The following is a 24,792-nucleotide window of genomic DNA, read 5'->3' as shown; positions in this document are numbered from 1 at the left end:
TATATTGCCACCAGTAGTAACATCAATTTTTTTCGCGACTTCAAGACTAATGCTTGCCTTTGAAATAGAAATTATTTTTATGATTTTTCGGTGTTTACTTGATAAGTCGCGGCATTTAGATATTGCTATTTTCATCAATTATGCGCTTTATACGAAATTTCGCACACCCTTCCAAACGATCAACCGCTAGTATTTTGCAATGGAAAACTAACAAATTGTATCTATGCCTGAATATACTATTTAAGCGTAAATATATTTAATTTCTGCGTCTCTCATAGCCTTAGTCGCTTTGGGACGTTAAACCCCATAAAACCATAAAACCATATTTAATTTCTGTTAAATATTTTCAATTAATTTCGCGCTAAAATGGTCCGGCTTGGGCGTTTGCGTTGGCAACCGTTTGAAGCCTCGCATCCGGCAGGAGCAAGCGGCCGGTCCGGCAACCTAGGGGGGCCACCTATGTCACGTGACCTTGTGGCGTCATCACAACCTGACCACCGGATTGTGAACAAACTGACCACTGTGGCAGTGGACAGTAAAATAATGATTGGTCGCTAGAGGTTGCTCGGAATGAGCAACCTGGGTTGCACAAGTCCAAGTGGCAGCACCTGCCATCGCAGAGCCGTGGCGCTTCGCTTAACCACTGCACCGCTGGGCCAGGAGTGACATGATGACTACCAGGGTTCTATGGACGTAAATTAGAGAATGACCAAGTCCGCATATATGCGCATTAACCTTTTACGCTATCGCGTCATACCCTTAATGCAGAGCTTAGGTATCCCTTTCAATTTTCTTTTTTTTTTTTTTTTTTCAAACGGAGCTTCACTCGTAAACCTAAGGCGACGAAGTGCAGTAGTAATTATAGTAAGCAAAGAGCCATCTTGTGAATGCGGCGCACTCAGTTGTTGCACGTTACTACCTAAGGCCTCGCGCTCGAAAAACCCTTTGCTCCCGAAAGCGGCGAAAAAAAAAAAGCGCGCAGTTAAGTGAAAGCGATGACTCCGCCATTGATACGTACAGGGATAGGTGAGGTTAAACCAGTTGCTCTCTCTCAGCACTCGCAGCTTTGTGTCCGTGCGGACAGCGCTCTCGGGGCCAACGGCGTCAGTCAGGGTCAGCGCCAGGCAGACGAGCCACATGATTCCGATGGTCATGATGATCTGACGAGAAAGAAAACGAGGACAAAGTGAGCTGAAGCATTCGAGCGCGGGTCTTGGTCGTTTGTCAACTGACACACTCGACAAGCTACACCTAAGGCACTCTCACAACCCGCCAGCCGCGCTGTTATTTGCTCAGTGACTTGGCTTTGTGTTGAAATGTTCTGCAGAACCTTTGCCCATACATTTAGGAAGACGCTAGCTTTGAACTGTGTGATACAAACTAAAAAGTGCCTACTGACGAGCACGTATTAATGGACGATTTAGAGACGTTAGCGGTAAAATAAGTGTCCAGGATAGCTGGAGCATAGTGTGGGCGGCTGTCTTACTCCATGGAGAGGGACGTCGACGTCTGGATACGCATAACAAGTAGCGCACGCCTTTTCAGCATAATTGTATCCAAAAACGTCGTTTCTCTGGCGCTTTAGTTAGCGCGCTCGATTTACTGCACAAAGAAAAATGAGGTGTGTCTTTTATGCAAAGACATCGCGCGAAGCCTGTTTTCTTTAGTTTTTCTCGCCTTGTTTGTATTACTTTATGGGTCACTGTCCCTAAAGCACGTCGTACAGGCTGAAGCCCGTGTTTTCTGCGAGCTTTGCTCGCACTGTTGGTCTTTAGTAAAAATCCATGTGGAACACGCACCGGGAAGAGGGAGAACAGCGCCATCCTGCGGGGTCGGTGAGGCTCCTTGCGGTGTCTGGTGCCCACCACGGGCACCCGAACGTTGCGCAGGTACTGGGAGAACAGCGCCACCAGCACCACTGTCCTGCGAGATTCAGGGAAGCGACAGAGCTCAAGAATGCGTGACTACGATCGTCTTGTCTCGGCGGCATTGGTTGACATCTGCGGAGCGCAAGATCGACCAGATGACTACTGAGCCCGCACAGACGCAGACAAAAGAGTTTACGGCACAGCAGCTGCTGGGGATTTATTGTTGCAAGGAAAAGTGTGGGTCATTGACCAAGTAAAAAACAAACGAAGTTGACGTCTCTGGTTTAGTACGTGACCCGTGTTCACAATAAGACCTGTGTGAAAAAAAAAAAAAAAAAGGCAAGAGGCAGCTTATGTAGTTTTCACCATCCCTGCCACGTTATCTGAATGAATATGAGGAAGTATGTCATCTGTCCTGCTCACTGTGCCGGGCATCGTGTACTCTAGATATGGTACTGCAACTCTATTTTCAATAGCCACAATTTCGCTTCATCCCCCCTTATTTCACGGCCTGCTGTCAGGAGTCCCATTCTTCGTTTCGTGGACTTTCCTACTGTCTCAGTTTTGAACTCACTGTCATTGACCTCCAACAAACACATAGAAAGATTTCCAAACCTTATTTATATCTATAGTCGCGGTGGATTGTGCAAGGTCCTATAAAGAGTTGTATGCTGTTAATAAACAGAGTGCAGGGTAACATGTCACCGCGTACCGTATACAAAGAAAGGCAGGGACCATATTTTGTAGCAATTATTTTATGATTCTATTTCTCGCATCTTTGGAACGGATCATCACTACATTTTATACCAGTGCCAAAGGCGCACATTCCTTTTTGGTTATCACCCCTGACGTCGCACGCAGCATGCAATGGGGGGGAGGGGAAATAAATAAAACCGTAAAAAGGTCTTTCCCAAACACGGCGCCAGATTTCAGATGCCTCGAAATAAAATGAACCAGTATGCGAAACTTGGACGCTCCATTTCGCTCGACGCAACCATATGCTGCATACATCCATCGAGAAATGGAAGATGTCACGCTCGTCATATGTCGAGAATGACAGACTGAAAAAGGTGCGAAGACAGCATTAGAAACCCTCGCGTCTCGTTCGAGACGGCCGAGCAGGTTCTTTCCGATTGCGTGATGCCAGCCCAGGCGTTTAAGCGGCCTCTAATTGCGGCGTGCACCCCGGAAGAAGCGCGGTAGTGGCGGCGGCAACACGTACGACAGGGCGATGGGCCAGTTGGTCTGGGCGTGGTGCGACGCCTCCGGGAAGAGCGAGAGGCCGATGAGCGCGATGGTGGGCGTGATGCCCAGTGGCGTGATCCAGCGGGTGAGCAGGCCGACCAGGCCGGTGGCGCCCGCCAACACCTCGAACACGGAAGCGACCATGATGGCGCCCTGCACCTGAGGCGGCAGAGGGAGGAGAAGAAAGGGATGTGAGAACTCGAGAAAGGAGATATGATCACTGGAAATAAAACACAAAAGGATCTGATAAGCTAGCAGCAATCATCTGAAAGCGCATCTCACTAGCTTTTTTTTTTTTTTAATCGTGCAGAACCTTAGCTTGTCTGAGCTACTTCTAGCCCTGTCAGGTTTGTGGGACGAAATCTTGAGCATGCGTGTTTAACTGTTCTGTTTTTTTTTTCGTTATGTTGAAGTAAGACTTTCCGACGGCTAGTTGGTAAATGGTCTTTTAGGAATATTGTGCGCTGAAATGACATTCACAGGAAAAAAGGATAGACGACAGGACAGATATTTTGTCGCCGTGCCATGCACTCACGGACATTTAACAATATATTTAATTTTTTTGTTCTATCGGTATATTTGAATGATGTGGAGACTACGCATCTTTTCACACTTCTGTTCGTAGATTTATCCGATCTAGTCGTCAATCTCAAAGTCATCAACGATATGTAGCAACATAAATTGAAACGTTAACTTATGCAGGAGGTAACAACACATGAATATTTGTTATGACTAGAGGACAGGATGCCCATCGACGGGTAAGCAGCAGTCGTTGATCATGCGCTAGGCGTTGTTCAGTTTTGTTTTCTTTCGTTAAAACGTGAAACACGACATTAGAACCCGTGGGCTAACTCTGAAAGGTTTCAAGAATGAAATGCTTTTAGCTCCCGTTCTCTGCAAACTCAGACGAACATCGCCCAGGAACAGCGACGAACCGGACGGAGGACATGACTCGAACCTGAAGCGAACTTTATTTTTTCTGCCAAAGCATGGATCGAAGCAGCTACATCAGCGAACTAATTTAATGGCAAGTACAGCGTGTTCCGGCTTCTACAAATTGCTCCTTTTTCAATTCGCGCTTTAGCACCACAAACACCACCACTGCAGCTAGTTCGTTTTTTTTCCTCGCAGTCAGGGCAGTGAAGTGCACTGTCATGATTGGCACGCGAATAGCTGAAATGACTTGTTGGCATATGCAACAAGCAGCGCAGGGGATTTTCTCGAAAGATTTGCGAATAAAAATCGTTGAGTCGGTGCCAGTACAGCTAATCGCGTTGCATGAATCCAAGTGCGTGGCGCTAGCAGGAAGACAAACGTCCGAAGTGACGAAGAAAAGCGAATAAACAGTTGTGTAGGAAGAAGAGAATCGCTTTCTGTCAAAGAAAAAAAAAATAAACCAAGAAGCTGTTCGCACTACTCGGGTTGTTGCGTCAAGGTGGCTGGCGTACGAGTCTTCCATCATAAAAGCATCCGCGTCGTCGCGAGCATAAGAAGGTGAGCGACGCTTTACGCCTGCGGAACGTCTCACACTCCTCGCGCACAGATGCTTTAAAGGCCGCATGTAGGCAAATATAGCTGTCACCACAGATTCCCGAAGGACGCGCCAGCCGGGCGAGCCAGATACCCCAGCGCGTCAAGGTGATTTACTTAACTTACCTCTACAGCGGACACATCCGCCTACTCTTCTCCGCGAGATAGCATGCGCTCGAGCAGGCGGGCGGCCTAGCGGGAATTCCTAATGCACCACTCTCTCGACAGCAGCACACCGCGTATGAGGAACCCGCATATCGCGTTGCAGGCCGTAAAAAGGGAGCTCTTCGTCTCTGAGATACAACGGGTCGGTCGCGCAGCAGGGGCGGGGTTGGACCGGAATTAATGCCAGTCGCAGCGATAAAAACGGCGAGCGGAACGCGCAACACGACATCAGCAGCAACAGCGTGCCTGCTTTAGAGCAAGACCCGACCTCGAGTACACGTACTACACAGATCTCAAAAGGTCGAGCCCGGAACGGATGCGGTATCACCGGTCGTGTACCTCGTTGAGTGCTCACTTGTAGAGATAGCTCTGAGTTACGAACGCGGAAGACGGCATCTCTGTAGAAACCGAATTCTATAATGACGACTACTGATTAAACTCGGCGATCTTTTTATGTGTGCCTCCTGTGTTCGAGTGCTTCTTTCGCTGTTACGAGTTACGGCGAAACTCACCGTACAAGTCAGGGTGGAACGCGCAGCATTCGTTTTCGCGGTATACCATGGCATTTAACTCTGTATTTTATCGGCACTGTTCGATCTAGATTCACCTCTTTGTCATGCGTGGAAAGCACTTTTGTTGAATAAAAAAAGGCCCCTCTCGGGATGTGAGCTGCGGTACATCTTCCATCGATCCTACACTTGATGCGAAAAGAGAAATTTTGGTCATTGCATACATTCTTCTTTCCGAGTCTGAATTTTTATATAAAAAATCCGACGTACAAACGGCTTTTCTAACTGGATGCTATTTACTTAGAATTTGCTTCCACAAGTAAGGAGTATTCAGGAGTATACGTAGGTAGTATACAGAGTATTCGGTCAGTGCCGGGGTCGTGCAGCCATTGTAGCTCCTTAGCCAACAAAACGATGTTAAATTAGCCATTGATTAACCATTGTCAGTGGGGAAGGGGGTTCGTATAATGATAAAGAGCCACGCAGTCTATTAAATGTTTTATTACACATGGAGAAGTTGGAGAAGGTTTTGCAGCGCTTCAAAAAAAGATAGCGGATGTCGTTTCGTGGAGGTATGCTCAGTTGCTGGCAACGGGCAGCTGGGAGTCAGCAAGAAGTAGTACGAACAAAATTATACCGTGCTCCGGGAATAAAAGTAAAAAAAAAGGCAAAATACAAAGATCTCGCCGCCGAAGCGAATGCCAAAAATATATTCTACCCTGCAGGGCGGTTGGGAACGCTTGCAGGCACGCTCGATTTGAGCCGATCGCCAGGCACCCAGCAGAGCTCGCAAGGCTGTCTCTGCTTCCTTTGCCTTTCTTTCTGCTAACCTTGTGCACATCAAGGCCGTGTACCAAGCCATAAGTATCTACCTTGGCCGGTATCACCAAAACCGTCCAACGTTTAGGGGCACGCGGTGACTGCACTTCGGAATTTATGAAGATATTAGTCAGAAAAAAACGAGGCATTCCCCAGCGGCGACGTGGTATTCGTGCAGGCTCAGTATGACAGATGGTGTCTGCAATTCCAATGGAATTTTCCGAGCTAATCCGGCGTCTCCAGGAGTGCGCCACTGGGTGACCTTCAACCTGCCTCCAGCATGTACGCGAACGAGCGTGAAGGCTGCTGGATCTGGCTTTCTCCGCACGGGTGCCTTTATTTTTTTTTTTGCGCTCTGTTATTCTTTCCGCTCCGTTTGCGAGATATCGGTAAAAAAACAAGAAAGAAAAGAAAAACGAGTGCGAGCAGTAGTGGACAGCTTGCGAGCGAATGACCTTATCTGTTATATTTTTGTTTTTCCTCAACCGTGTCTATGCCTTGAAAGCGAAAAGTTGTCTCAAAAACTATGAGAAAAAGGCGCCGGTGGTAAAATCTCATCAGGCTTTTTCAAGCGCATCTGAAAGGTTTTGAAGCTAAGGTATTTCAAAGCTAACAATACGGCAACTGGGGCTAGTTGGTACGCCATAGCTGTAGTACAAATGCGCTGAGTATTACAATCACAACACGAGACAAGACTGGACGAACACGACTGGAACACGAGAAGACTGAAACTGGAGACAAGACTGGCTTCGCCCAGTCTTGTCGACCAGCATGACATCCCTTTGCTACAGTGGCACGCCATCGGGCGTTCACGCTCTCTCTCCAGCACCGCTTCCCGACTCAGCTGCCACCTTTCTTTCCTATTACTCCCCGTGCGCAGCATATCCTTCAGCTTTCAGCTCTTTTCCCCCACAAGTCACGTGACATCATCGGCTGTCCAACGACAAGCCCAACTGAACTCGTGAAGGTAACGTTGGTGTCATTCTCTATATAGGCATCTCCCCACAGAACAACCCAAATAAAAAAAAAGGGGGGGGGGGGGGGGGGACAGAACAACTTAACGGCCCACAACACGTCCAAGTATCAGGTCTGCAGTCGTACATACCTCTAGCATTCGCGGTCGCCAGTCGCTGCCGATGGACGACGCTGTTCCGTCGGCGCTCTCACTGGGCTCCGCTGATAAATTCGGGCACTTCCACTGCGGAAGCTGCAGGACGGCCAGGATGGGAATCAGGTAGGCGAATGTCGAGCCCTGCAAGTGCGACAGCCGTAAGGCTACAGCCTGACTGGTAGCGGAGGCAGGACGCCTTGAAGAAAACCTGTTTCTATGCAGCTCAACTAGAAAGTTTCAGCTCGTTTTTTTTTTTTTTCAACAGAATCAATACTGCTGCTGTGCTGCTCCTCTAAGTGACCGGCCCATAAACGTTGGGGATTCTGATAGCACTTTGAATGAGCGCAGCGTGACGCATATGAACATTGTGCCCGTCAAACACAGGTTACACTAAGGTGTTTTATCAAACGAACCAAACTATGCCGCAAAAATGCACTAAAAGAGCCCTGGTTTCTTTGATAATGTGTCAGTCATGAACCGACAGTGGTGCAACTGAAAAAAGGCTTTTTCTTCTGCGCTGTGACACGAAGGCTTCACATTAGATGCAGATGACTGAGGATTTTTCTGAACTTCGAAAACGCTGTCTTTGGCGAGACGATGTCCCAACAGTCGGATCGAGCCACCAAGCCTGCACGTGCTGCTTCGCACTGGCGTCGTTGAAATGAAACATTTGGTAAGCTGGCGATGCTACATTTGACCGTTTCTACCAAAAAGAGAACGGTACGGAGATAAAATTTCGATATGAACGGCACTTTGGTATAAGCTTGACTGGCTAGCCCCGTAATAGTGTCTCAGACTCCGAACGACTCCTCCGAAGACTCCTCGCTCTGGCGATTTTCTTGTCCAAACTGTAGTTCATCATCGGTGCAAGATGCAGAGCTCAAAGCCTGAGTACTAAAACAAAGAAAATGTCCTTGATTGTGATGACGTTTAAGTATACGTGATTAATTCTAGCATCTTGTTTTTTTTTTTTCTTTACGATACCATGTTTTCGCCCCATGTACAGTCTAATGCGATTTGAAGGTGACCACTTAAGGCTTAACCTCCTGTGATTAAATCGCTCTAACACTGTATATTTTCTGAAGAAAGCTGCCACGAATTCATGAGCTTAGCGAGCCGAGTGATTCCTTCATCGTGCACCGTCATGTTTATAGGTGACCGTCACGCCAGGAAAAATTTCTTGGTCCGTTTCAACGGAACAAACGTGATAACCTTCGAACCGCGCTAGACTGCATACTTCATTGAGGCTTGGACGAGTAGAGATGTTACGCGGCTTAATGATATATGTCAAGCATGAAGTTGCGCAAGCTGGTTTTTCATGTCTTACAGAAGTTACCGCTAAAAATGGGACGACAGAAGAGACAACACGAGCGCACAACTTGCTCAGCTTTCACTGCCTTGCACCTTGTAAGCGTGAAACGGATTATAGCGTTGAGGCGAGGTGGGCTTACGCTACATTCGAGCCTGGTTTGAACACCAGGCCCGGAGACAGAGATAGAGAGATAGACCAGAAGGGAGCTCATGCCTGAATGACGGGCAGGCGAACGCCGAAGGTCGCCTGAAGCAGGGTGCCCAGGCCGGACACGAAGAGGATGGTGGAGATAAGCTGGGCCCGAGCGGGGTCGTCCTCGGCGATGCACAGGTAGGGTGCCAGCAGGAACGGGTAGCTCACCGTGCCTCCCATCATGGTCAGGTAATGCTGCATAAATAGGAACACCCTTTTGGTAAGCAAAGCGCTATCTTTACCCCGTCCCACTTTTTTTAGAGCTAAAGGCATCATTCAAAAGAAGAAGATGCGCTGGAGACGCTTTGCTAGGGCTAGACAGCTGCAAATGATATCGCCGTGCAGACATCCTCCCCGTAATAAAACACACCATTCGCGAACTTATCTATTGCATTGAGATTTAATTGGCTTCGTCGTGCAACACTGTCTGCACACAACCTTGCTCGAAAGCTGGCTTAACAGAGGCAGTGGCACGTGGCCTCTGGAGAGGACATGAGCTCGCTCATTCTCTTACTTCTTGAAAGCGACATCGCAGAGTGACTTAATGAATGCGTTCGTACTCTCAAAAAGCAGCGCGTACCTGGAAGCCGAGCACAAGGCAGAGGTACCAGGGCGGCGTGTCGTTCACCCTGTACAGGACTCCATCACCTCTTCCCTCTTTCTTTGTCTCGGGAGCGGCGACCAGCACGGTGGTTCCGTTTTGCTTTCCGTTTGCCACGGGTGGCCCTCCGTTGGCGAAGGCAGCTGTGCCGTTGGAGCCATTGGATATTCCATGACTGCCGGGGAGCTGCGTCTTCGAGGGAATAGGCTCCTGCATGTCGACATGGGAAGAAAAGGCTTTTTTTTTATTTTTGCCCAGCGCTGTTTCCGCGCTGGGTGCAAAAGCGTCGCAAGTCATGACGAGGTGTAGAAGCGCAAAGACACAAGGACACAGAGCTCGTCCCGTTCACTTCTCTGCTGTGTCCTCGTGCTCTTGCGCTTGTACACCTCGCCATGACCTACCAAGAGGCCCAAATTACTACTCGTCTAGACTATGTCGTAAGACGGAGGTCAAGCACAGAGGAAAACTACACGTTGGCAGCAAGACGTATGAAGGGCAAGTGTAGAGACGGTGCGAAAAACTGGCTAGACAGACGAGCAAGAATAGGATAGCGCTTTTGTTGAAAGTTCAGAAAGGAAAAGTGGGAAGTTCAGCGCTTCCGTTCGCGTTTTCTTCCTTCGTCTTGCCCGTTGTATTCGTTTGCAATGCTTCATCAAAGTATGGAAAACAGACTAGCCCAACTGCCTGTGTTCCTCAGGATAGCACTGGCACGTGCACTTCGTTCTTGTGGTTACCATTCTCTGCAGTTCAGTTCGTGAGCGGCCAGTCAAAGGAGGATTTGCTCACTGACAAACCGATGCCACGGCCAGGATACCGGTGTCGTGTCGCTATAGCGCAAACGCCATTCCGTTTGTGAATAAGCCCATTCTTTCTCTTATCGCCCGTGAAATGGTTAACGGAAATGTGCGCTTAACGTAAGAATGACAAGGATTGCACAATGTCGTCGCAGTTTATGATGCAAGCTCTGGCCTTCCACTGCATTTTTGAGGGAAGAGATTGGAACGGGAGGAAAGAAACATGACGTACGCTCCATGCATAGTTGATGCAAACACATATCCGCTGTAGCCTTCAGTTTGCAACTCAGGAAGTGCATAATGGGTGCTTCAGGAATTGTCTCTGAGCCAAACAGTGGCGCGATGCCTGGAAGGCGCTGTTGAAGCCTAAACTATGCGCAGTTCAACATCCGTGGTTTCTTTCTCCTACGGTTTCGCTGATGCAAGAAAGCGCCTCCATATAGCACTCCCGGTTCTCCTTGACCGGGCGTGCACTTGTGTCGTGCATAGAGATCGGAGCAGTTGCGGCGGCAAGAGTGAAACCGATGCATAGAAAGCGAGACTGAACGGCGCCTTGATCCATTTTTATCTCCAGCCTTATCTATGCATCCTCAATAGCGTGACGCATGGCCAAGGTTGCGAGCACCAGCCCTATTCCGCGCTTTCTTCGTCGCGGTGATGTGCCGGAAAAGGGGGCTAATGGCGCGGCTGATAAGGGCAGCGCTTCGGAGACGTACCGCTGACTAAAGGGACTTTACCGCTGACATCTTTGCAGCGCCCCCTTCCCAACTGCGTGAAGGTCCTCTAACTCTGTCCTGGCTAGAGAGTCCCTTGCTCACATCCGTCGTCCTTCTCCTCAAAGCGCTACGCTGCACACAACGTAGCTGGCGCGTTTGCGAGTGAGGAGTCTGGATTCTTGCACCGTGAAAGGAGCGAAAGCCCCGAAGTGAGTCAAGGACGATAGCTGCAGGAAAAGCAAACGTGCGGGAGATGTTGCTGCACCCGCACCGGTCTCGGACGCTTCGCTTCACTGCTTGTGCGGCTGAACGTGTCGTTGTTTTTCTCTCTTGCATTCTGAATTTTATTTTAATGGGATAACATTGTAACCTTCATGTCGAAAGAAAGGGTTTGTCGTTCTCCGAAGTGTCCACCTGCCACGGTTAGAAGAGGTTGTATGCTAGACATCTTCAGAACAGAGTGTCGACGGATACTGGAGATACTGGAGAGTGTGCAAGGGAGTCCAATTTAAAGACTTACCAAGAAGACTAAGTGTGTAGCAAATGTGTGTGTAAAGAAATGTGTGATGTGTCGTGTGATGAAAAGCGGAATGAAAGCCTACGCATTTCTGTCGGATTGGCTCACCAATTTCCTGCCAATTCTCTAATTTCCTATACAAAGGATTATTAGCAAAAGTGCTTACATACATTCACGTTTGAGCACCACATTGCAGTTATACTCAGTGTTTTCAAGTAATCCTTTATAGTTGGACCGTTCACGGTGTGGTTTCGAGCCAATGCTGGTGGATTAAGCCTCATCATGCGGCAGCGCGCTGATATTGCTTTGCCAAATGTTTATTAGATTGATATCAAATGGCACAGCTTATATTTTATGGTTAATTTAATTCCTTCGAGCATGACGCAACGGTGCTCATTCGACGATAGAACGGTGGCACGAACACTAAGACGTGGGCACAGGCTTATGCATTTCTTTCAAGGTTGCTATAGTTAACCATACCGGAAATTCGCCTGGAGTTGAGCGGAAGACGCGCACAAAATTCCCCGTCCAGCCGGTGGGGTCGGTCCCCCGGCTTTTTGCCGTGAGTAAACAGGAACCTTGGGCGACCAGCTGCCACTTTATTGCACCGCAAGCAGCCAACGGCAAGCTCTTTTCCCCAGAAAGAAAAGTTCCGGGAAACCGTACACCAATCGTTGTCCTCTACATTAGCAAGGACATTCTCTTTTAATAGCTGTCGCGAACACCAAACATTTCGCGTGTGGCTGGAAACGTTAGCCACACGTTACACACCACTGTGCGCGGTGGTGTAATTTTCGGGGGCTCATAAGCTTCGCTGTTAGTGTAATTAGGATAAAAAAATTCGCTGTGGCTTAGCTTGGTTAAGCTCGGTAATTGCGAAAGCAATATCCGTACGTACGCCACGGTACAGCTGGTAGTGTAGCTGGTGGTGGTGCTTGTTGTTAGACTTGTGGTGATGCATCGGTTATATAATACAATCCAATCCAATCCCATGCAATCCAATCCATTCCTATCCAATTCACTCTAATCTAATCCAATGCAATTCAATCCAATCCAATCAACTCCTATCCAATCCACTCCTATCCAATCCACTCCTATCCAATCCAATCCAATCTAATCTAATCTGATCTAATCTAATCTAATGCAATTCAATCCACTCATATCCACTCATATGCAATCCAATCCAATGTAATCTAATGTATTCTAATATAATCCAATCCAATCCAGTCCAGTCGAATCTAATCTAATCCAATCTAATGCAATCAAGGTGAAATGAAGGTCAGTGGTGGTCACCGGCCGCGGCACGGCAAAGGTGTGAAAGTGCAAGTAGTATTACTTTCGCAATAAAAGCCAGAGTACAGTGTTGTGCTTCCAAGGAAATGAAATCTTATAGCGCTTCTTCTCGAAGTGACACTGAGAGCATGACTGCCACTTCCATGCGCTGCTTTTACTGCTGTAGTACTCTGTTTTCATAAAAACCGTTAGACGCGAGTTCTCAGTCAGCTTATACTTGCGGTGACCTGCACTGTTTTGCTAGCACGGCAGATGGCAGCGCAATAGAGCAGGAGTCGGATGTGCTATAAAAAAGCAGTCGTTGGTGCTGGGCTGAGCAAGAATTTATGTGCCTGCTATAGACTTGGTTTTGAGGTATACTAACATAAGGCGTTGCTAGCATATGAAAATTCTGCCTATTTCAAATGGAGCAATAGCAGAAAGGTAGTAAAACAAAAAAAAAATATGTAAGAAGCCGTTCCTGGAGAACCCTGGACTTTACATTACAACAGCGAATAAGGCAGTGGATGCGCACACAATGCTTAGGCAATAAACAGGCACTGGACAGCTAGCTTTCTTGGGCCATTGCTGTGATCCATTCAGCCATTCGCTATCATTGGCAGTTTATCTGTGCTGCAGAAAAATTGTTTGCGGAATACCACCAGTGGGAGTGAAATGCCCCCAATGACCTGTTTGAGAACCACGCTCGTGGGCGTATCTTCGGAAGATGTCATAAAGCATGTCATGAATGACTTGGCTGACGACATTGCGCGTTGAAAACATTGCGCCGATTCTGTCCATGTAGTTTACAGCATGCTAGCAGGGCCATGCAAGGCAAGGCCATTATTGCAAGGACATTGTTGCGTGAGGTCCGTGCATTTTTTAGGCGTTAATATTGTCACGTTGTAGTGACGGCAGTCCAGCGGTCAGGAAGACACCAGAAATACTTGCAAACGAAGCTCTTTATTTGGGCTGACTTGCGCCCTCAAAAGAACTGAATCACTCGGCGGCGGCGTAAGCAACAGGCGTGCTCGGCGGTCGTCGAACTATGAATGTCCGCCGCTCGCGGCATCGCTCAATTTAAAGGCGGCAAGGAAATTTCCAGATAACAGGACAAGATCATCTACAGTAATCTAGAAAAACCTAGATGCAGCCCTTCATGGCTGCGATCAATCGAGATTAGTCTGGTCGCTTCTCGCGCCACGAACAAAAGTGATAACAACCCTTTCCTGCAGCCTTGAGCGTGAACGAACAAACACTACAATGATACGTGGCATTACCCCCCTTCCAAAGAAGCATCGTCTCGATGCTTTAAAATGAAAATAAACACGGAGAATGAAACTTCGAGTCCTTCAGCGTTCATAATATGGCTTCAGGCGTACGACATGTACGACTTCCGGGCGTGGGCGGCGTCGCTGAGATGCTGTCGTGCCGTCGGGGATGACTTCATAGTCGAGGTCACCGATGCGACGGAGAACCCTGTACGGGCCAAAGTAGCGTCGCAGCAACTTTTCGCTCAATCCGCGGCGGCGAACTGGCGTCCATATCCAAACCCGATCACCTGGCTTGTAATGCGTGTCTCGTCGGCGCAGATTGTAGCGTCGGGCGTCGGTGTGCTGCTGGTCTTGAATGCGAAGCCGTGCAAGTCTTCGGGCTTCCTCGGCGCGATGAAGGTAGGCGGCGACGTCGAGGTTGTCTTCGTCGGAAACGTGCGGGAGCATTGCGTCGAGTGTTGTTGTGGGCTTCCTACCGTATACCAGCTGGAATGGAGTAAACCTGGTTGTCTCCTGGGTGGCAGTATTATAGGCGAAGATCACGTAGGGCAGAATAGAGTCCCACGTCTTGTGTTCGGCGTCGATGAACATGGAGAGCATGTCTGCGATGGTCTTGTTCAGACGCTCTGTGAGTCCGTTGGTTTGCGGATGATAGGCAGTTGTCCTCCGATGACTTGTCTGGCTGTACTTTAAAATGGCTTGCGTCAGTTCCGCTGTAAATGCTGTTCCTCTGTCTGTGATTAGTACTTCGGGTGCGCCGTGTCGGAGGAGAATTTGTTCGACAAAAAATTTTGCAACTTCTGTTGCGGTACCACTAGGCAACGCTTTTGCTTCGGCGTAGCGGGTCATGTAGTCGGTGGCCACGATGATCCACTTGTTACCTGATGATGAAGTAGGAAAGGGACCGAGTAGGTCCATCCCGATTTGCTGAAAAGGTTTAGTTGGCGGTGGTATGGGGTTCAGGAGTCCGGCTGGTCTAGTCGGAGGCGTTTTGCGTCGTTGACACTCACGGCACGTTTTCACGTAATGCGAAACGTCGGTAGCTAGCCGCGGCCAATAGTACTTCTCCTGGATGCGGTGCAACGTGCGAGCAATCCCGAGATGCCCTGCAGTCGGCTCATCATGACATGCCTGCATAATTTCTTGCCTGAGATTTTTGGGCACGACAAGAAGATGCACTGTCCTGTTGGGCGCGAAGTTCTTCTTCAGAAGGACATTATTGTGAAGGACGAAGGACGACAGTTGGCGCTTGAACCCTCGGGGAGGCGATGCGGTCTTGCCTTGCAGATAATCAACCAGGCTTTGCAACTCAGGATCCGAGCGCTGCTGCTGCGCGAAACTGCTCGCGCTTACCGGTCCTAAGAAAGCGTCGTCATCTTCCTCTTCCGGTGCTGCGTCGACGGGGGCTCGCGACAAGCAGTCTGCGTCGGAATGCTTGCGGCCAGATTTGTAGACTACAGTTATGTCGAATTCTTGAAGGCGCAGGCTCCAACGAGCAAGGCGGCCGGAGGGATCTTTCAAATTGGCTAGCCAGCACAGAGCATGGTGATCGCTCACAACCTTGAATGGTCGTCCGTACAGGTAGGGGCGAAATTTCGACGTGGCCCAAATAATGGCGAGACATTCTTTCTCGGTGGTCGAGTAGTTGGCCTCGGCTTTCGACAGTGAACGGCTAGCGTACGCGATAACCTTCTCTTGTCTGCCATTTTTCTGAACGAGGACCGCTCCTAAGCCCACACTGCTTGCATCGGTATGAACTTCGGTTTCGGCGTTTTCATCAAAGTGCCTGAGCACAGGAGGGGACTGTAAGCGGCGCTTCAGTTCGTTGAAAGCTTCCTCTTGCGGCCTTTCCCATTTAAAAGGCACGTCAGCCTTGGTAAGTTGGGTCAAAGGTTCAGCGATGCGCGAAAAGTTCTTGACGAATCGCCGGTAATAAGCGCATAATCCAAGGAATCTGCGTATAGCCTTCTTGTCATTAGGCTGTGGAAACTCTGCGATCGCAGCCGTCTTCTTGGGGTCTGGGCGAACTCCATCCTTGCTTACGACGTGACCAAGGAACAGCAGCTCCTCGTAAGCGAAGTGGCACTTCTCTCGTTTCAGTGTCAGGCCTGAAGACTTGATCGTTTCCAGCACTATCCGAAGCCTTCTGAGGTGGTCTTCAAAGCTTGAGGAGAAGACAACAACGTCATCTAAGTAGACTAGGCAAATCTGCCATTTCAAGCCTGCGAGCACCGTATCCATTACTCGCTGGAACGTCGCTGGGGCAGAGCAGAGGCCGAATGGCATCACCTTGAACTCGAAGAGTCCGTCTGGCGTGATGAACGCAGTCTTCTCGCGATCTCTTTCGTCGACTTCAATTTGCCAGTAGCCGCTCTTCAGGTCCATCGATGAGAAGTACTTAGCGTTGCACAGCCGGTCCAGTGTATCGTCGATGCGGGGGAGGGGGTAGACATCCTTCTTCGTAATGTTGTTCAGGCGGCGGTAATCGACGCAAAAGCGAAGGGTGCCGTCTTTCTTTTTCACTAGGACGACCGGTGCTGCCCAGGGGCTCCTCGATGGCTGGATGACGTCGTCACGAAGCATTTCCTCAACTTGCTTGCGAATAGCTTGGCGTTCTAACGGCGATACGCGGTAGGGGCTCTGTCGCAGTGGTCGTGCGTGTTCGTCTGTGACAATGCGGTGCTTGGCAAGCCGGGTTCGTCGCACATTCGATGCTGATGAGAAGCAATCGGTGTACCTTTGAAGAAGACTGCGTATTTGGTCTTGTCTGCTCCGGGGTAATGCCGGGTTGATGTCGAACGTGTGTTGATGGCCTTGGTCAGATAGTTCTGCGGGTTGGTCGGGTAGGGCAAATACGTCTCTGATGTCTGCCAGCTCGTCGAGGAAAGCTATCGTCGTACCTTTGTTTAGATGCCGGTATTCTTCGGTGAAGTTGGTTAGCAACACCTGTGCTTGGCCATTTCGGATTTCGGCGACTCCCCTCGCGACGCCCAATCCTCGATCCAGGAGTAACTGTGTGTTCCCCTCGATAACGCCTTCGGCATTTTCGACGTCTCCAGTACCTATGCCGACGAGAACACTTGATCTGGGCGGCACGCTCAATGCTTCATCGAGGACGTTTAAGGCAACGTGATGAGTCGCGCTCGTCGCAACAGGTATGGCTTTTTCCGTGGAAAGCTTGATCGACTTAGATCGAAGGTCGATGATTGCCCGATGTTCGTTCAGGAAGTCCATTCCCAAAATCACGTCTCTCGAGCATTGCTGTAGGATCAGGAAGGTTGTCGCATAGGTTCTCCCATTTACAGTAACTCTCGCGGTGCAGCGTCCTGACGGCGTAATCAGGTTGCCACCTGCGGTGCGGATCAGCGGGGTATCCCAGGTTGTTGTTACCTTCCTGAGTCGGACAGCGAGTGGGCCACTCATGACAGAGTAGTCAGCTCCCGTGTCCACCAAGGCAGTAACCGCGTGACCGTCGACCCTAACTTCAAGGTCACTTGTTCGCGTTCTGGTATTGTACGTTGTCTTCGGTGTCCGATCTCGGCTTCGTCGAGTAGTGAGGCTGCGGTGGGCGTACTGCGACGTTACTTCACTGGGCAGCGGTAAAAGCTTCAAGTCTGGCCGCGTCGTCGTCGGTGTCGTCGTCGTCGGTGTCGTCGTCGTCGGCGTTGTCGTCGTCGGTGTTGTCGTCGTCGGTGTTGTCGTCGTCGGTGTTGTCGTCGTCGGTGTTGTCGTCGTCGGTGTTGTCGTCGTCGGTGTTGTCGTCGTCGGTGTTGTCGTCGTAGTTGAGGCATGGTCTTGAGTACTCGTCGATGGAGGATCTTTGTCATTGCGCTTAGAAGCAACCTCACCTCCAGAGGCTGCTTTATTTAGTTTAACCTTCGTGGGCTGGGGGAGCGTCCACGCACGGCGTAACCTCGGCTAGGAGAAACAAAGCGCGGGGACGATGGCGACGGGGAACGTGATAGGCGGCTCGGCGATGAGTATTCTTCCCGACGTAAAAACTCCTCGATTTCGGCTGGTCGCTGGCCGGGTCGGGGTCGTGGAGCGTCGTAAGAGAACCCTCGGATGCCCAGTCTTCTGTATGGGCAGTGCCGGAGGACGTGACCGGCTTCGCCACAGTGGAAGCATAGTGGGCGGCGCTGGTCGGGAGTTCTCCACTCGTCGCATTTCCTCGGCTGCGCGCGTCGCTCGTAGGACGGGCGGGTTGGGGCGAGTGGGCGGCGGTCCAACGCAGCTGGCTGAGGGCGATAGGTGCTTGGGTCCCGTCGTCGAGGTGCAGGACGGCGCACAGCTGCGGCGTAAGTCATGGCTGGGGGCTGCAGAGGCTGCGTGGGTGTCGGCGTCACACCCAAGGCCTGTTGAACCTCGTCCCGGATGACGTCAGTGAGCGATGAAAGTTGCGGCTGCGTTCCCGTTGGCAGCAACCGTCGGAGCTCCTCTCGCACAACTTCACGTATAACCTCCCGCAGGTTATCATTGTTAGCGGTGTCCATGCAGCTTGCTGACAAAAAGCGCTGCTGGCGGTCATACTGGCGGGCTCGGGCGTCGAGAGTTTTCTCCATTGTGGATGCCTCTTCTACGAATTCAGCGACGGTTTTCGGTGGGTTGCGAACGAGGCCGGCAAATAGTTGCTCTTTAACTCCTCGCATAAGCAACTTCACCTTCTCTTCTTCCTTCATGTTCATGTCGGCACGCCGGAAGAGACGCTTCATCTCCTCAGTATACACTGCAACGGTCTCGTTTGGGTGTTGTATGCGAGACTGTAGCAGCTGCTGGGCTCTCTCCTTTCGCACGACGTTTGTGAAGGTCTTCAGAAGCTGTTCCTTGAAGGTTTCCCAGTTGGCAAGGCTGGCTTCCTCATTCTCGAACCAGACTCTTGCTGGTCCCTCCAGGGCGAAGAAGACGTACCTAAATTTCATGGCATCGTCCCAGTTGTTGAAGACAGCCACACGGTCGAACTGCTCCAGCCATTCCTCGGGGTCGGCGCCAGGCGAAGCGTCGAAGGTTGGTGGCACCCGGGGCTGCTGCAGAATGATTGGAGTGGTCGTCTGGGGCAAGGTCATGATGGACGTTGGTACTTGCTTTCGCTTCCGGGTAGGGTCCGGCAGGGTCCCGAACTCAGGTGCGTCCCCTTGCAGGCGTCGGCTTGCGCGGTGGACTGGACTCAGGTCCTGCGGTAGATGACTCAGAGGGCTGGCGTCACGACTTGTTGGGGGTGTCCGGAACATGAAAGGCTACCCCGCACCTCCACCAGATGTCACGTTGTAGTGACGGCAGTCCAGCGGTCAGGAAGACACCAGAAATACTTGCAAACGAAGCTCTTTATTTGGGCTGACTTGCGCCCTCAAAAGAACTGAATCACTCGGCGGCGGCGTAAGCAACAGGCGTGCTCGGCGGTCGTCGAACTATGAATGTCCGCCGCTCGCGGCATCGCTCAATTTAAAGGCGGCAAGGAAATTTCCAGATAACAGGACAAGATCATCTACAGTAATCTAGAAAAACCTAGATGCAGCCCTTCATGGCTGCGATCAATCGAGATTAGTCTGGTCGCTTCTCGCGCCACGAACAAAAGTGATAACAACCCTTTCCTGCAGCCTTGAGCGTGAACGAACAAACACTACAATGATACGTGGCAATATGGAAGCGATGTGAACAATTGCTTGGCTTTCCTAACCGTACATTTTTCGCACCTATATTTTAAGTGCAGGTCACCTATCAAAGCAGTGTGAAAGCTAAAATCCCTCAGTGGTGGTGCATTTTTTTTGCGATTTTATACTTCACAATTTTATACCTCACAGCACAATTTGCCTAGTCGGTGCACATTTAATTTGCCGTAACGTATTGCACGAACATCTGTGAAGCAAGTTCTCTCGGCATCTTCTACTCTGACATGTTCAGCGCGTTCAGAACTTGTCAGCAGTCAGCGTGCAGATGTGTACTAGTGGTTAATGATACGTGAACAGCCGTATACGTAGTAGGTGACACATCATCACACGTCTCATGTCTGTCGAGGCGTTTAAATTGCACTCGGGATTTTCTGAGGTGGAAGTGGCTAAGACAAGGCCTTTTGCCTAGTTTTGACTTTACTGCGCGCAACTAAGCGCCGAAGGAGACTAAAATGACAAAATTATTTTTCTGAATAAATTCGCTTGTTTTTATTCACGATTTGTTATTCTGGACGACTCGCGTTAGTTCTTCCGGACGACTCACTTTATGGACAACTTTGATCGGAAATCAAAGTACCCATCCCAAAGAGGCAAGACTGTACTGCTTGTCAGGTTGTCAGGGAAGCGTCGACCATGAAAGACACACCTGTCAACCAAGGATAGTACACCGGAAGAGGAGTTCCTGTTCCTGTCGCTGAAGGCAACGAAGCTTGCATCGGTTTTATTCGTAACCTGAGAAAGGTGCTTCCGGAGCAGCGTGGAAGGCTAAACATGTCATAAGCCGGACTTATGCGTTTCTTTCCGAATTCCTTTTTCATCGAAACCAGACAAACACTGAGCGGAAAGCAGAAGAGGCGCAGCACAGCGGAAATACGTGTGGGGAAATTGCATGTACTAGCTTTACGCAGAATTGGCAGTAGGGTAAGTTCGTAGCACGCCTGAAAAATGAACGAACACGCAAATGGGTGTGGCTAAGGTAAAGCTGCTTTCCTGCGCTCTCCGTCACTGTTTTCCTCGAACCCAGTACTGTATACTTCCGGTGCATATTTTCACATCCTTTTTCGCACGACTTAAACCCGGTACTTAACTGTTTGTTTTGCTTTTACAATCACATTCGCGCATTTCTCGCTGCGAATGCTCTTTTTCTCAACCAGGAAATGAAAACACTGCAGCTAGGTCCGTTGCATGCAATTTATGCGGCACAAGCTCCGGCACTGAGAATCTCTGCGTATGAAAATTTCAGAAGAAAATATACGATGTTATCCCTTTCTCAGGTATTACCACGTAGTCCCCGTGCACTGACTCGGGTTGTGCTCGCCTACATAGCGCACATTCCGACAAACATTACGATAAAAGTAGAAAAAAAGTAGGGAACGGAGGAATGTAGACTGAGTAAGTAAGTGTAATAAGAACAGCTGGCACCGACGAATCCGGAACGCAGATGTCGTCAGGCAGAATAAACTGCTGCGTGGACACTTAATGCGTCGGAAAGCATCCGGAGGTTCTTACGAGACCCGCCGCGGTGACTCAGAGGCTTTGACGTTCGGCTGCAGAGTCCCAAGGTAGCGAGATCGAATCCCGACCGCGGCGACCGCACTTCAGTGAAGGCAAAATGCAAAGTCATTCGTGTGCTCTGCGATTTCAGTGCATCTTAACAACCCCAGGTGGCCGAAATTTATCGAGGGCCTTCCACTACGGATGTCTGTTGTAGCCCATGGGTAGCTTCGGGGCTTTAAAGGAACAGTCTACTGTTCGAGACGAGTATAAAAATATCGGCATAATCTGATAGATTTTGCCCCATTAGGGCATAAAGTGGACAAAACTCGCAGTTTAAGCAGGAATTCATTTCTAAAATTGGCAAAGAAAGCCAGGCCTGAGTGGACGGCAGCCCTTGTGCCCTCTCGTTGCGGCAGGTAACCGCCTGCAACGAATATACTGCTTTTGATGACTGCGCTCCGGCGTCAGCTTCTTTTTTAGATATAAACTTAAGGCACCGTACATTTCAATCTTTCAATAAGCAATATCGGCTTCTATTATTTAACTTTGCTCGGCAATTTTTAAAAACATTTTCGAAAAAGAAGCCACAACCGATGCCACCGCTGACGAGAAATGCTGTGGCTGGTAACTGTGGTAGATATCACTGGTATTACTTTATTGATATTATTTTAAAAATCACTTCAGTGCTCTCAACTGCAGTTTTAATATAAACTGTGCATCTGGGTTAATATCACGCTCATAACTGCCATTGCAAGCCACTTAAGCGACGCGGCATGCGTCATGTTGCATAATGTCACTGCACTGACTATATTTCGTGTTCCGGAAGTAAGGGTTCGCGTACGGCGTCCAGCATGAGAGCGCGAGACCACCACATGGAAAAAGTTAGGTTTTAATTTTTTCTCCTGTGTTGCTTAGGGCCACAGCTTGTAAATGGTTTCTCCGGGCAAGAAGATTTCGAATGTCGAAAAAAAAAAAAATTAGTCGATACAAGGCGTTAGACTGTCCCATTAAACCCCGCATATACCACCACCGTCGCCACCACTACCGTATTTCTTATCAGCGCGAAACATGAAATTACGCCGTTACGACCACGGTCCACGCAAGCATGACGAATATGCGGTCGTGTGGCGCAAGTACAAATGCGTGCGGATAAATAGAACAGAGTAAGAGAACGGAATGAGGGAAAGGAAGTTTGGGCGAGTGACTGGCGGCGGAAAAGTGTAGGGACTGTGGACGTTTTCTGTGAAGAAAAGAAAGGAAGATTGCGCAAGAGCGGCTACATATGAAATAGTTCACACCCCTCTTCCGCCGCCTCCTAAGCCACATGTGAGCGCTCGCCACAAACGCACCTGGGACAGGCGCAAGGCTCCGGCACCGAGAAGGCCGGATCCGGAGCAAATGCGTCACGAAGCGCTTCGCTGCGTTCAAATGAATCGAGGATGCACACAGAGAAAGACGTCACGAGATGTTGCGCTGTCCATTTACATTTTTCCAACTTTCTTTAAACTTGTCGTCGCCGTGTCGCGGCTGCGGCGAAAGCACGGGTTTCTCGCCTTTCTTTTCCGTCATCCACGCTTTACCGAGTATATCCACGAACGCGGAAAAGGCGGGCTCAATCGGCACAGTGCAGTGGTCACGGCGTGCCGGGTGGCTGACGGGCCGCAACGCCGGAATCCGGTTCCGCCAGGTTGGGTCTCGGCGGCATTGCCGGAGCTGGCGGCACGTGTGTCCACTGACCACGCGAGTGCTTCGGGATCGGCGTGGGCGCGCGCATGCTGAAGCCGTCTCCGGCTGAGCGGACGCTGTTCAACAGACGAGCCTGGAAAAGACGGTCGCGAGGCAGAAGGAAAAGTACCGCCACGTACGCTCTTGTAGTTCGTGGGTTTGAAATATGGAAGGCACCTCCCAGAAGGCACGCCCAACTTGAAATCGACGCTAATGTTTCGCGATAACCAGAGCCAGCTTTCTCCCTGCTTCGGCTCATTACGTATTCGATTTCATCACTGCGAGCCATTGATTGGAAAGCCCGGATGCAAGGGGCACGCGATTGGCCTTTCCGCGCAGTTAGGACAGTGGGAAGATGGGGTGTGATTTACGTGGTGCCGTGCGGCGGCTGGGTCAGCCGAGTTACGACACACAACAGATTACTAAATCTGAAGGGCGGAGATGCCACATTTTGCATCAGCCCATATGAGTCCACGACTCTACCTGCCCGCTGGCGTAGCTGGAGCAGTATAGTGAAGCCCTAGCAAAGTTCATGGCATTGCGGGCAATTCAGGTGGTCCACGCCACTCCAAGTCGTTTCGCCGAAGTTTTTCATTTGATTCCACGAGTGTTGCCTTTAATGAGCGGTTACGTAGTAGACATGTGCACTGCGCAACAGTGCATTTATGAGCCTCTTGGAAAAGTATGCCTGGTCTATCCTGACATTCCAACGTAATGGATCTAACCTTTAGGTCATTAAGGCTTTATTTTATGCATTTTTGGCACGCTTCCCTCCGTGCGCGAGAGAAACTGAGAGCGCTAGATCGGTATACATTTCAAGGCCGTTGTTTTTAACCAGTCAGATCAAGCTTGCGTGCAGCGTCCAAACAGCGACGTCTACTAAGGCGACGATATTGACATCGGAAGAAACGAAAGCAGCATTCGCTACGCGACAAATTGCCTGCCGACTGTCATCCGATACAAGCGAAGCGTATACACACGTATCTACCTTGGCGGGAAAGTTCCGACCTGTCGCCCATTTAGGCCTTCGTCTAATGGGAAACAGAAACAACGCCAAGTTCTCCCTCTCCTCACCAGTCACGACGCTGGCTAACGCACGGGAGATTGTGCTAACCGAGCCCATAAGAAACACAAACACTAAATAAATAAGAGACAAGCTTAGCCTTCACTCTTGGCGACATTATCGCGTTACCTTTATAGACAGATCCGGCGTGGACCGGGGATTAATACTTAGTATCGTTCAGACAAACCGCCGATTGTTGTGAAAGTCAAGCGCTGGCCAGGAGGCAGCGTCGAGCCCTGCAGACGGGTCACCCGGAACGTCGCGAGTTGCGTCTGTATGCACGATTCCCCGCTCCTGTCTGGAGGCGCGCCGATGACCATTAGGGGCCCGGATTGAGGGGCTCACAGCACTGGCATTTTGCCGAAGCTGTGCGTAGTGACCAAGGCTACACCCAGTTAACACACACGGCATGTATGTGTGTGGCCTTGGAAGCCCCCTTCGCGCGCATGACTCGTACAGGGCCGGCGCGCGGTTCTATCTCCGCTTGCAAAGCCTCGCCTGCCTGCGAACACGCCCGTCGGCGACCGCGCTGCGCGACAGGCCGTCTGAGTTTTCGTCCTTTCTTCTTTTCTTCTTGCTCCGCATTGTACGCGCGTCTCGGGAGAGCGCGAGCTATTTTCGGATTAACGGTCATACCTCCCGCTTGTCGCTGAGTGCGGAGGGGCGTCGCATCGTGAATACACATTCGCTTATGGTTTTTTTTTTTTTCACTTAAAAGACTCCAAGTTAGGAGTGCATCCGGGTGCTTCAGAGCTTAATTAGCTATTAATTGTTTTTAATGCGGCAGATTAAGACAGCGTCTGTAAGGCTAATAATTTATTCTAAGCAACTGACAGCACCCAACAGCATATTAATGACATCGCTATAGGTGGCGTTAACTTGCCAGATAGACACACAGGTATGAGGCACGGTATAG

General features: G+C 50.0%; 1 protein-coding gene across 1 annotated transcript in view; it reads right to left on the bottom strand.

Moving 5' to 3' along the window:
- Positions 1–24,792, bottom strand: part of LOC149341755 (solute carrier family 23 member 1-like) — a 66,715-nt gene that overhangs the window by 7,986 nt on the left and 33,937 nt on the right. Inside the window, exons 2-7 of the mRNA XM_089542023.1 lie at positions 9,332–9,562; positions 8,773–8,946; positions 7,242–7,388; positions 3,091–3,272; positions 1,800–1,923; positions 1,019–1,160 (exon numbers count right to left, since the gene is read on the bottom strand). Coding sequence (XP_089398149.1) covers positions 1,019–1,160; positions 1,800–1,923; positions 3,091–3,272; positions 7,242–7,388; positions 8,773–8,946; positions 9,332–9,562 — 1,000 coding nt within the window. The remainder of the gene's footprint in view (positions 1–1,018; positions 1,161–1,799; positions 1,924–3,090; positions 3,273–7,241; positions 7,389–8,772; positions 8,947–9,331; positions 9,563–24,792) is intronic.

Source organism: Amblyomma mixtum, chromosome 5 (genome assembly GCF_055824585.1).
Source record: "Amblyomma mixtum isolate Tamu chromosome 5, ASM5582458v1, whole genome shotgun sequence".
Classification (NCBI taxonomy): Eukaryota; Metazoa; Arthropoda; class Arachnida; order Ixodida; family Ixodidae; genus Amblyomma; species Amblyomma mixtum.
Note: the sequence above shows the minus strand (reverse complement) of the source record. Positions and strands in the feature narration are given on the sequence as shown.